The sequence below is a fragment of the Thalassophryne amazonica genome, chromosome 1 (assembly GCF_902500255.1).
Source record: "Thalassophryne amazonica chromosome 1, fThaAma1.1, whole genome shotgun sequence".
In the NCBI taxonomy this organism is placed as follows: Eukaryota; Metazoa; Chordata; class Actinopteri; order Batrachoidiformes; family Batrachoididae; genus Thalassophryne; species Thalassophryne amazonica.
Window position 1 is genome coordinate 111,239,297 of NC_047103.1, and position 14,064 is coordinate 111,253,360.

At 41.8% G+C, this 14,064-nt stretch overlaps 1 protein-coding gene across 3 annotated transcripts in view; it reads right to left on the bottom strand.

The window, feature by feature from the left end:
* Nucleotides 1–14,064, bottom strand: part of LOC117513143 (phospholipid phosphatase-related protein type 5-like) — a 237,396-nt gene that overhangs the window by 17,165 nt on the left and 206,167 nt on the right. For all 3 annotated transcript variants that reach the window (XM_034173476.1, XM_034173474.1, XM_034173475.1), the window contains one exon: nucleotides 11,091–11,213. In XM_034173476.1, the coding sequence (XP_034029367.1) occupies nucleotides 11,091–11,213 (123 nt within the window). The remainder of the gene's footprint in view (nucleotides 1–11,090; nucleotides 11,214–14,064) is intronic.

Sequence of the window (14,064 nt, forward strand, 5' to 3'; positions counted from 1 at the left end):
AAGGGGGCGATGAGTTTATCACAGGGGGCGGGGTCGCTCCCCCCCAAAAAAAGTGCGCACCAGAGGAGACGTGCCTCTGAGCATGCCTAATGAATTGGGTGCACTCCTGGAAAGCTTGTGTATTTAGGCTGCACCGTTGTAAGAGACTGACTAAGAGTAAAGACTGATGACAGTATTTTTTTTATTATTATTTGAACATTATAGACCCTCGGTCAAGTGATCTACTGCATACCACACAGAGCCGGTGTTCTGTCGAGATGAGGTGCGCCAACTTTCGACACTGAGCTGTGACGTACCTTTGTGTTGTCCACTAGGAACGACGCGTCGGGCCAAAACACGGAAGACTCGTGGCAGAAACCACTGATCTGTACAAAATGGACTGGACCAATCCGATTGGTGCAGAAACCACTGATCTGTACAAAATGGATTGGACCAATCCGATTGATGCAGAAATCACTGATCTGTACAAAACATTAACGTGTCACAGGACTGCTCATTTAGAGAGCAGTTTTCTGAAGAAAAATCATTGGAAATGTTTTTTTGTTGTTTGTTACCTCAAAATTTCTGATTACTGTTAAAAAAAAGTTTAGAACACTTGTAATTAAAATAGCTAAATAAATCAAAAATGGTTCTTTAGAAACCTTTCATCTGTAAATTAAAACCACCTGTTATTTCATATTAGATAATTTCTTGTTTAACATAAGGAACCTCAGACATTTATTTTTAGACAAATAAAATAACATGGAAACTTGTATATTTTTTAAGTCTGGTAGATTATTTATATCTCATTTCAACCAGAAAAACAAACACTAAATAAATACAAATGTTTATTATAAATGCAAAAGGAAATAATTTAACAATGACTGCAGTGTGATTGTAAATTAGGATTTCTGTGACATAAACCTCATGATGAATTTTTTTTATAGTCATTTAAACTTGTAATTTCATCAAAATATGTAATTGCCTTTAATGTTATCAGGACAGAGTCATTTCTAAAATATGAATTTGACCACAATAAGTGGAGCGCTTCTACTTGTGCAAATGTCTTTTGACTTTGATTCGTGGACATTTTTAATGATCCGTTCATTTATTGTTAAAATATAAAATGAAACAGCTTTTTTAAAATTAATAAAATAGTTGCTGTTCAAAGAGCCTTTTATTTAGAAGCAGGTGTTCTGCTGGATTCTCAGGACCAGATGAAGGTCTCTTCTGCAGTTTTTAACTCTGGTGGTTTTGCCGAAAAGCAGAGATGTTTTCTTTCGACTGGACTTCGAGGTGTTCAGCTCATCAATGGGAGTTTGGTTCTCTGCACAGCAAATATTCCTGATTGGGACAAATAAAAATATTTCTTTAAATATAAAGAAACACTAAACAGTTTATACATAAAAAAAGGGGGAAAAACAGCAAAAAAAAAAAAAAGATGGAAAAAACGCCCGAAAAAATAAGTTATTTAAAGCTGAGCTTTTGTGGTGTCTGAAAAAAGCTGTAGCTTTATTTGGTAAAATAAAAAAGACTGAACCATTTACAAATTAAAAGTGTTCACTCAGATCAACTGTGCTTATGCTGGAACTTTCGCCTCGACTCCTTTGATACTGCACATGCCTTGTACAGTACATGTGCATTAGCAGCAGCAATGTCCAGGATGTTGTAGAAGACAGCTATAGGCCATCTCCGTGTTCCTGTGCCCATTGTATAAACACGCAGTTTTTGATCCAGCACATCAACACCACATTTCAAATGGTTGTAGTCTATGATTACATTTGGTTTTCGCCGCAAATCTACTTCAAGCTCCACTTTCTTATGCAGCGTGCTGAGAAGACACACATATTTCTTCTTTTTAGCTGCATAAACTGTTAGCAGGGCACTGCCAGACGTTAACAGCTGTGTCGAAAACTCCTCACGTTCTCTGGTGTTTTTTTACCTGCTCTGGAACTTTCCATCAAATTTTGTTTATTGTGCCAAGCAGAGTTGTGTTGCTTTGCAGAAGCCTGTTCGCCAGAGACAGCGATGTGAAAAAATTGTCCATAGTGACAGTTCTGCCTCTGTCCAAAAAGGCCTTGTCACAACATTGTCTGCAAGTCGCTCTCCTATGGCACGGCTGGGGTCTTTTCCTAAGTAAAAATTGCACATGTACTTAGTGTCCAAGTCTGCTGCAATCCAAAACTTTATTCCAAACTTGTCTGGTTTAGACGCAGTGTTTTGCAGAAAAGGACATCGGACCTTTGTTGGAAATAACTATTGCCTGTTATGTGTTGCCCTGGGTTGTACGACAGCACACAGTTCTGAACAAAGCGCCCCAAAATGTCTGAAATGGCAGAAAATTTGTCCGTCTGCATGCGTTCCAAACGGATGACCTTGATATTGAAGCGTAAATAGCGCATCAACTCTTCATATCGACCTCGGGACATTGTGGACATGATTTCCGGAATGCCGAGGCATTTTGACCAGCAGTCACGCATGGCACCGGTTCTGCCAATCGCTCCTCTGAAGAATAAAACAGTGATAAATGCCATCAGCTCGTAGACACTTGTGCTCCAGTCAGGGTGTGTTTTGTGGGCTTTGTGTACTGTGCAGTCTATGATGGGCCTCAGCATGCTGATGTCAAATAGACAAAGGAAGTTTTGCAAGCGACTAGTCACTTTGCGCCTTGCAATCTCTGTCAGTCCTGCATTGCGGACTGATGTCTGGGTTGTCTGCGTTGGCTGAACGGTGCTGAAGTCCTTAATTTGTCGCTGAACCCAAACAGTTCCATCTCTCGCTGTCTCACAAGGTCCTGCCTAAAGATAACATGAGATAAGATGAAACCTCTATTGCCCAAAAGGGAAGAATTGTTTTGCCTTTACGAGCATATATAATAAAACCATAAACAGAAAGACGTGAACACAGACAATGCTACAATATAAAAGCAAAATGTAAATACCTTGGTGTTTTCGCTTGCGTCCTTGCTTTTCTGGGCCTTCTCTTTTCTGGGCCTTCTCTTTTCTGGGACTTCTGTTCAGTGCGCTTGCACTTCTGGGATGAAGAAGACTTTTCTCCAGTGCACCTGCGTTTTAGTCTTCAGCATGCTGTTTGCCTTTTTTGAATTGGGAAGTTTTTCCTTTCACAGATGAAGGCTTCTCTTCATTGTCCTTCTCTGTAACAATTATTAGTCTTTTAGTCCGCTTATGTGCAAGTCTTGTGTAAAGAGGCTGTTTCAGATGTGAATCCGTTGGTGCTGGCATGTCCTCATCAGAGGAGGAATCAGAGGGGATGAACTCTGATTCACCAATGAAGGAAACTTCATCACTACTCCCTGAGTCCACATCTGGGAGTGCTTGCAAAAGAGCTAATGCTTCCAGAGGAGTGTATTTCTTGCTTGACCGTCTTGCTGCCATTGTGATGTTTGTCTTCTTGACTTGAAGATGTGTCTGCTTTTATAGTCAAAATGTCACACATACATACATCAGGTAACCCTAACCCCACACAGCCTGTTTGTCTATGCAGATTGGGGACTGCATGCTGCATTAACATATCAATCAATCAATTTTTTTTTATATAGCGCCAAATCACAACAAACAGTTGCCCCAAGGCGCCTTATATTGTAAGGCAAGGCCATACAATAATTATGTAAAACCCCAATGGTCAAAACGATCCCCTGTGAGCAAGCACTTGGCTACAGTGGGAAGGAAAAACTCCCTTTTAACAGGAAGAAACCTCCAGCAGAACCAGGCTCAGGGAGGGGCAGTCTTCTGCTGGGACTGGTTGGGGCTGAGGGAGAGAACCAGGAAAAAGACATGCTGTGGAGGGGAGCAGAGATCGATCACTAATGATTAAACGCAGAGTGGTGCATACAGAGCAAAAAGAGAAAGAAACAGTGCATCATGGGAACCCCCCAGCAGTCTACGTCTATAGCAGCATAACTAAGGGATGGTTCAGGGTCACCTGATCCAGCCCTAACTATAAGCTTTAGCAAAAAGGAAAGTTTTAAGCCTAATCTTAAAAGTAGAGAGGGTGTCTGTCTCCCTGATCTGAATTGGGAGCTGGTTCCACAGGAGAGGAGCCTGAAAGCTGAAGGCTCTGCCTCCCATTCTACTCTTACAAACCCTAGGAACTACAAGTAAGCCTGCAGTCTGAGAGCGAAGCGCTCTATTGGGGTGATATGGTACTACGAGGTCCCTAAGATAAGATGGGACCTGATTATTCAAAACCTTATAAGTAAGAAGAAGAATTTTAAATTCTATTCTAGAATTAACAGGAAGCCAATGAAGAGAGGCCAATATGGGTGAGATATGCTCTCTCCTTCTAGTCCCCGTTAGTACTCTAGCTGCAGCATTTTGAATTAACTGAAGGCTTTTTAGGGAACTTTTAGGACAACCTGATAATAATGAATTACAATAGTCCAGCCTAGAGGAAATAAATGCATGAATTAGTTTTTCAGCATCACTCTGAGACAAGACCTTTCTAATTTTAGAGATATTGCGTAAATGCAAAAAAGCAGTCCTACATATTTGTTTAATATGCACTTTGAATGACATATCCTGATCAAAAATGACTCCAAGATTTCTCACAGTATTACTAGAGGTCAGGGTAATGCCATCCAGAGTAAGGATCTGGTTAGACACCATGTTTCTAAGATTTGTAGGGCCAAGTACAATAACTTCAGTTTTATCTGAGTTTAAAAGCAGGAAATTAGAGGTCATCCATGTCTTTATGTCTGTAAGACAATCCTGCAGTTTAGCTAATTGGTGTGTGTCCTCTGGCTTCATGGATAGATAAAGCTGGGTATCATCTGCGTAACAATGAAAATTTAAGCAATACCGTCTAATAATACTGCCTAAGGGAAGCATGTATAAAGTGAATAAAATTGGTCCTAGCACAGAACCTTGTGGAACTCCATAATTAACTTTAGTCTGTGAAGAAGATTCCCCATTTACATGAACAAATTGTAATCTATTAGACAAATATGATTCAAACCACCGCAGCGCAGTGCCTTTAATACCTACGGCATGCTCTAATCTCTGTAATAAAATTTTATGGTCAACAGTATCAAAAGCAGCACTGAGGTCTAACAGAACAAGCACAGAGATGAGTCCACTGTCCGAGGCCATAAGAAGATCATTTGTAACCTTCACTAATGCTGTTTCTGTACTATGATGAATTCTAAAACCTGACTGAAACTCTTCAAATAGACCATTCCTCTGCAGATGATCAGTTAGCTGTTTTACAACTACCCTTTCAAGAATTTTTGAGAGAAAAGGAAGGTTGGAGATTGGCCTATAATTAGCTAAGATAGCTGGGTCAAGTGATGGCTTTTTAAGTAATGGTTTAATTACTGCCACCTTAAAAGCCTGTGGTACATAGCCAACTAACAAAGATAGATTGATCATATTTAAGATCGAAGCATTAAATAATGGTAGGGCTTCCTTGAGCAGCCTGGTAGGAATGGGGTCTAATAAACATGTTGATGGTTTGGATGAAGTAACTAATGAAAATAACTCAGACAGAACAATCGGAGAGAAAGAGTCTAACCAAATACCGGCATCACTGAAAGCAGCCAAAGATAACGATACGTCTTTGGGATGGTTATGAGTAATTTTTTCTCTAATAGTTAAAATTTTGTTAGCAAAGAAAGTCATGAAGTCATTACTAGTTAAAGTTAATGGAATACTCAGCTCAATAGAGCTCTGACTCTTTGTCAGCCTGGCTACAGTGCTGAAAAGAAACCTGGGGTTGTTCTTATTTTCTTCAATTAGTGATGAGTAGAAAGATGTCCTAGCTTTACGGAGGGCTTTTTTATAGAGCAACAGACTCTTTTTCCAGGCTAAGTGAAGATCTTCTAAATTAGTGAGACGCCATTTCCTCTCCAACTTACGGGTTATCTGCTTTAAGCTACGAGTTTGTGAGTTATACCACGGAGTCAGACACTTCTGATTTAAAGCTCTCTTTTTCAGAGGAGCTACAGCATCCAAAGTTGTCTTCAATGAGGATGTAAAACTATTGACGAGATACTCTATCTCCCTTACAGAGTTTAGGTAGCTACTCTGCACTGTGTTGTTATATGGCATTAGAGAACATAAAGAAGGAATCATATCCTTAAACCTAGTTACAGCGCTTTCTGAAAGACTTCTAGTGTAATGAAACTTATTCCCTACTGCTGGGTAGTCCATCAGAGTAAATGTAAATGTTATTAAGAAATGATCAGACAGAAGGGAGTTTTCAGGGAATACTGTTAAGTCTTCTATTTCCATACCATAAGTCAGAACAAGATCTAAGATATGATTAAAGTGGTGGGTGGACTCATTTACTTTTTGAGCAAAGCCAATAGAGTCTAATAATAGATTAAATGCAGTGTTGAGGCTGTCATTCTCAGCATCTGTGTGGATGTTAAAATCGCCCACTATAATTATCTTATCTGAGCTAAGCACTAAGTCAGACAAAAGGTCTGAAAATTCACAGAGAAACTCACAGTAACGACCAGGTGGACGATAGATAATAACAAATAAAACTGGTTTTTGGGACTTCCAATTTGGATGGACAAGACTAAGAGACAAGCTTTCAAATGAATTAAAGCTCTGTCTGGGTTTTTGATTAATTAATAAGCTGGAATGGAAGATTGCTGCTAATCCTCCGCCCCGGCCCGTGCTACGAGCATTCTGACAGTTAGTGTGACTCGGGGGTGTTGACTCATTTAAACTAACATATTCATCCTGCTGTAACCAGGTTTCTGTTAGGCAGAATAAATCAATATGTTGATCAATTATTATATCATTTACCAACAGGGACTTAGAAGAGAGAAACCTAATGTTTAATAGACCACATTTAACTGTTTTAGTCTGTGGTGCAGTTGAAGGTGCTATATTATTTTTTCTTTTTGAATTTTTATGCTTAAATAGATTTTTGCTGGTTATTGGTAGTCTGGGAGCAGGCACCGTCTCTACGGGGATGGGGTAATGAGGGGATGGCAGGGAGAGAGAAGCTGCAGAGAGGTGTGTAAGACTACAACTCTGCTTCCTGGTCCCAACCCTGGATAGTCACGGTTTGGAGGATTTAAGAAAATTGGCCAGATTTCTAGAAATGAGAGCTGCTCCATTCAAAGTGGGATGGATGCCGTCTCTCCTAACAAGACCAGGTTTTCCCCAGAAGCTTTGCCAATTATCTATGAAGCCCACCTCATTTTTTGGACACCACTCAGACAGCCAGCAATTCAAGGAGAACATGCGGCTAAACATGTCACTCCCGGTCCGATTGGGGAGGGGCCCAGAGAAAACTACAGAGTCCGACATTGTTTTTGCAAAGTTAAACACCGATTTAATGTTAATTTTAGTGACCTCCGATTGGCGTAACCGGGTGTCATTACTGCCGACATGAATTACAATCTTACCAAATTTACGCTTAGCCTTAGCCAGCAGTTTCAAATTTCCTTCAATGTCGCCTGCTCTGGCCCCCGGAAGACAATTGACTATGGTTGCTGGTGTCGCTAACTTCACATTTCTCAAAACAGAGTCGCCAATAACCAGAGTTTGATCCTCGGCGGGTGTGTCGTCGAGTGGGGAAAAACGGTTAGAAATGTGAACGGGTTGGCGGTGTACACGGGGCTTCTGTTTAGGGCTACGCTTCCTCCTCACAGTCACCCAGTCAGCCTGCTTTCCCGGCTGCTCGGGATCTGCCAGGGGGGAACTAACGGCGGCTAAGCTACCTTGGTCCGCACCGACTACAGGGGCCTGGCTAGCTGTAGAATTTTCCACGGTGCGGAGCCGAGTCTCCAATTCGCCCAGCCTGGCCTCCAAAGCTACGAATAAGCTACACTTATTACAAGTACCGTTACTGCTAAAGGAGGCCGAGGAATAACTAAACATTTCACACCCAGAGCAGAAAAGTGCGGGAGAGACAGGAGAAGCCGCCATGCTAAATCGGCTAAGAGCTAGTAGCTACGCTAAGCTAGCGGATTCCTAAAAACACGCAAAGTGAATAATGTGTAAATAATTTAGAGGTGATTCAGCAGAAGGAGTGCTTTAGTTAAGGCACGTAAAGATTACACTGGGAAACAAATCGTAATCTAGATAACTAGATCAATCTAACTGCGCAGATTAAACAGCTAACAGATACAGAAAAACACCGCTGTGCTCCGGAACAGGAAGTGATACAATACCGCAGTGAGAGCCAACCACCAGTAGAGGCAAGCAAGAATTGAATCTGTGAATTGAAAACCCACACTTTGAAGGGACCAGGTGTGGGAGGGCTGGAGGTTTGGACCAAACTCATGCCTAAACGTGCGCCAACATGGCGTTATTATGGCGCTATCATGGCGCTATGATGGCACTACGTGGATTAGTGTGGCTGATGCGAGCCATTCGAGGCTGTAATGACAGGTCGGTCGTGGCTCACTAGAGGCTGCTACGTGGCACATGCGGGGTACAGAGAGGCACACAGTGGCACCTTCATAGTGGATACATGATAGATCAAAACGTGGGTCATTCTTCGAATAATCACCCCACACCCATGCGTGGCTCCTTCTTCAGCCTTCATTATTCGGTGGGACCGAGGCTTAAGAGTCCAGTTTCAGGGGCATCCTTGTACAATAACGGAGGAAAAGTCAGGTCCAAGATAATTCACAAATGGCTGCCAAACTTGGTAGAATTGCTCCAATTTGTCATGGAAAATATTTGTGAGCTTTTCCAAAGGTATTACGTAATTCCAGTACAATTTTACACCAACATCGCTCATCCACCTTAATATTTATTTTCTTGGCAGCAAAGGTAAGAATGTTATGTAACCTTTTAGAAGTTGCAGTCTTAACACCTCTCTCTCTCTCTCTCTCTCTCTCTCTCTCTCTCTGCCTGGAGTTGTTTGATGCCCTTGTGCACGTACAGTGAGGAAATATGATGTCATGCTTTCAGACCATGGTAAACTGTTCAAATTCACCATATAAGTCTATAAATTGGCAGATCTCAGAAATGTGACGTCATCTTTAGCACCCCAAGTCCGCGAAAGACAACAACAGATGCTGTTCCACGGATAGGTGTTGTGGTGTCCCTTCTGCGTCTTGGCAATGATTTAGAATGCACAACTGACTCACAAATAATAAAAATAATAATAATAATTTTATTTATAAAGTGTTTTCAGTCAAAATGCTGTACAGGCAGTAAAAACAAACACAGACAGTAAGTTACAAAACAAAAAATACTTGAATTAAATCCAACTAACTCAAGAAACATAAAGAGTAAACATGTGGGTCTTTAGCTTTGCTTTAAAAACATCCACAGAGCCTGCCAGTCTAATGGCCACACAAAGATCCTTCCACAGCTTCAGTGCCCGGAAGGAAAAAGCTCACTCACCAACAGTATTTTTCTTGACCTTCGGAACAACCAAAAGGCCAGTTCCCTGAGAACGGAGGTTACAGAAATGTGTATAAGTGTTTACAAGATCCTTTACATAAGATCCTTTACATAAGATCCAAATGTCGCTGTCCTATGTAACAGGGCTGTAAACTGATATATGGTTAAAAAGGGATGCTGCTGTGTTCCATCCCTCATCCCTGTCTGGTGTCCTCTTTTTTAAATGTTGTTGGTTTTGGTCATTTTACCTTTTGCGTTATAGTTTTGCCATTCTTGAGTCCTGCTTTGATTTTGTGACACTGATATTTGTTTGTGTTTTTCTGTTGTTAATCCACAGGTTTTTGAGCACTGGGTTCTTTGTCGGTTGATGTTTCGCTGTGTTTGTCAGTCTGTGTCTGTGTTTGTAGGTGTGGTCCGTCATTCGGTGTTCCTCACAGCTGTTCCACATGCCAATCACAGCACCTGTCACTCATCAACTCATCTCCCTGTCACAATTTAAGTTGCTCAATCTCGTGTCTCACTGGCATGCAACAGCCTGCTTCGGAGCAACAGACGCAGTCGTTCACTTCCCCTTCCTCAGTCTCATGGTGGCATTTGTGTGCTGCTTGATTTTCAACAGACCAAAAAATTTGGGAGACAAACGTCCTCGCCAAGTAGTCAGACAAGCATCTTGTACCCCTTAAATTGTGTTTGTAATTTGTTACTTATTTTTCTGAGGACTGCAGTGGAAAGACGTTTAATGTTGGTGGGCAGGTGACAACCCCCACGGACGCCCGTGCAGGGGATGGAGAGAGCACCAGCATGCTGGCTTCAATCTTTTTATTTATTTTTATCGGAGCACTTCCAAAGGGTCACGCTGCCAGTGTGTCCTGATGGCACCGGCTCATGGAACAAAGTTTTATGTGTGGCTCAGCTGTGAAGGCACAGCCTGGTTGAGCACGCATGCTGGACGCATCCTACCCGCCCACAGAAGGGCCGCATGAACCGGATTTACTGTGCTTTCTTCCTTTTCATTTATTTATTTTTCTGAAGACAGAGGTGGCTGTAGGTGTAATGCTGCCAGCCGGCGGTGCCCCTCATGCATGCAGGGACAGCAGGCTACACCTATGTGGGGAATGTGGACGAGGCAATCCAGATTTATTGTTTTCATTTTCATTATCTGTGAGGACGTCAATGTAAGCTGAGAGAAGCAGCTCTTGGACATCACTCTGTAAGTCTGTGAGTGCTTGTTCACACTTTGTTTTTAAAATTATTATTAATTATTATTTGTTCCATACTGTGATGCTGTCCCTCGTGTCCTGCTGTTATACGTCTTCACAACACAAACATGCCTCCTTTCACTTAACATTTTGGACTGCACCACATCTTTGGACTGCCTACTCATCCTAACAAAACATGATTGATTTCATCTGCTGTGACTGTTTTGGTTTCAAATGAAGACTAATCATTACAGGATGCTTCTAGACAAGATAAAAACTTTTGCTGTCCTCATACCCCATATGTAAATTACTTAAATATTACTTACTGAATTAGCTTTATTCAATATACCAACAACAATATAAGATTGGTTAGCTAGTGTCAGTGATAATGTGAGTAACATGAACTTTCTGAAGGTTTTTAATCTTCTCAAAACATGTCAAAAATACAGTAAAACCAATAATTACAAAAGTAGGATATAATGAGACCATGTTAGTATTTGAAATGCCACCGTGGTGTCATCAGCCTAAATGATGTAATTAAACATAGACATGAGTCAGGTGGCTGTCAGTCTCTGACCTGTGAGGCGATGTATTTCTCCAGAGGGCTCTGTGTTTGGCCCGTGGTGTTAGCTCGCTGCTCCGCTGGTGACTCCTCATTCAGCAGTAACTTCCCTTTGAAGTTATGGACCACACAAACCACCTAGAAAATACACACACGCAAGCTAAGGAAAGTTGTAATGCACATGAATTACACACAAATGTATGATAAACATATGAGGTACAATAAAGTCTTCCTGCTCCAGAGCTGTGTGTGGGTATCTTTTTTTTAAATGATTGGATTCTTGATAGTTTCAGCTGCTTGATGGCCTTTGTGTAGTTTTTAATATTTTTTGTCTCATGCATTGATCACAAACTGTTGCTTTGCTGATGCAGCTCCTGGGGCCTCGTAGTAGTTTGTCAGCATGTTTGTCCCTGCTGTAGCATTATGTTGACATGTTAACATGACAGCAGCATTGCATTATATCAGTGTGCAGTGTGTGGGTGTATTGCAAATAGGAAAGACCACAACTTGCATACATTATGCTTGTACGCACAGGGATGTGCATTAGCACTTATCAAACAAAATTAAAACCCAACAGAAAAATACTAAATTCTAATAAGTGGTCTGCATCATATTTATATGCACATTTTCCTCCTTGCTGGGTTTGCAGCTGGAATTACAATGGTGAGGCCTAGGCCACAGGAGGGTCCAGGGCCAGCAGGGGTTTGCTTGTGCCTGATGGGATATGAAGGAGATCAGATGGTCAGAGGAGGTGTGTTATGTGTCGGACGCAGCTCGGAGAACCGACCAGCGTTTGAAGGACCCAGTATGAAATAAGCAGAGCACGGTACAAAGGCTAACTGAATTTAATACATAACAGTGATCATAATAATAATAGGTGCGGTCTGGCGTGGTGCGCTCCCAGCAGCGCTAATGGTCCGGAGCCAGAAGCTGTTTCGGACCCAAGGACCCCGCCGACACCCCCCAGGTGGCCGCAACAACCGAGTCTGTGAAAGAAGGAACCATTATGTGAGTCCACACTCTACACACAGAACACTTAAAGGTGTACAAACAGCAAACACTTCCTGGCTTGATTACTGATCAGCTTCCAACCTGCAGGCATGGAACATCCCGTTCACAAATCACCACCGCAGTGGAAGCTGATACATGACTAACATACAGCTCAATACAATAAGGTGTGAGGGACACCACATTTACTGACTGTATAACTGTTAGTCACAAAATCCAACGTACCTCAGGAAGTGTGCTGACGAGCGTGAGACCTCACCCTCTCCTCTTTCACAGACCGTGCATCAAACCTGGACATTCTCAGCGTCCGCTGCTGATGAGATGGCTCCCAAGACGACGATCTCACCCGTCTGGTCACAAGGTCGAGTCTCTGGCAAATGCACACTGTGCACTTCAGTCTTAAATGCCAACATACTCCAATCCCTCCAGATGCACCTCAGCTGTGAGTCCTGACGAGTCGCAGGTGATCAGGGTGAAGTCCTAACAGCCTCAGCAACACAGCCACTCAGTCCCAAATGCATGCCACCTGGGAGGAAACACAAGGCAAACAAACCGGCAGCCAGGCCCCCCCAGCCATACAACAAGGTGTTTTGGAAACCTCAAGGAGCTTTGGTGGATGACTGCTTCTACCTTTGTGTTTACTCACCAAAAGCCTTCAGACCTCTGTTGCGTGTTGAGGTGGCTATATAAATAGAAATGTTCCACGTTCAAGTCCATATGGCTTTTTAAAGGCAGCAGCAATAGAAGACAAATCTGACGGACATAATTCACTTTACACCCAAAACACACCCAACTGATTAAATCCAACCCGCTTTGGCACCATGCTAGTCTACAAAACAATGTACGGGTTTCATAAAAACTGTTTAGGTGACCAATATGAACTAAATGTCCATGTAGGTTCTCAGGCATCTAGGTCATAGTTGTCTCTGGAGCTTGAAAAAGGGCAACTGGACTACTATTGTTCATGTGCCTAATCACATGTGCCAAGATGTGAAAGAAGGCATGGGTCACCACAATCAGTGGTTTCAGGTGAAACTAAAGTGGGACTTTATCCCTTTCTAACGAGTGACCTACTGAGGTCACCTGTAGAAACATGTGAATGGAGGTTAAGGCACCTGGGAAGGAATTTCAGGACTGCAATATGAACTAAACTGTGATACCTATACCTATGAGCATACAGTTGTGTTCAAAATAATAGCAGTGTGTTTAAAAAGTGTGTAAAGCTCAAAATCCTTTATAATAGCTTTTATTTCCATACACACAAATTGCAACAATAAAAAAAAGCCTGCATACTTACTCCTTTGTTACTTCCTTTGATGTGACAATGTTTTGATCCCACTGGATCTTCCTCTGGTCAAAGTTTCACTGAGTATGCCCCTCCCATATATAACATCTGCTCACTGATTAGTTGGCTCATCCCCCAGGTGGCAGAAGGAGTTTGGCACACATAAATACACGTCATATCAATGGTCAAACCTGCCCATTATGATAAAAAAAAGAAGTTTTTTTTTACATCTTGTCTCCCAAAAAAGTACATTAAAAATCAAGTAGAAAAATAAAAAACATTCCAGATATATTCAGTACAATTATAGAAAGTGCTTAATATAGGCCGTGAGGCATTAGAGTTTGTAATATATAAATGTGGAAGCTCTCTCTTTGTAAGAGCAGCCTGTTGATGTCCCCTCCTCTTCTTGGGGTTTTTTATATGCTGAGTCCTAATGTCTTTTAGAGAGGAAACAGGGTGCTGTGCTTCCTTAAAATGAGAACTAACAGGATTTCTTAAGTCCTCGTGCTAAATACTGCATCTGTGCTCTGCTATTGGAGTTTTTAATGCTCTAGATGTTTTACCTACATAACCCAGTCCACAGGGGCATTCTAAGAAATATGACATTCTTTGTTGAACATGTAATTGTCACTTTATTTTGAATATCTTTCCAGACATTGGGTGTGTGTAAGTCTTGCATTTGTAATTGCACTCTAT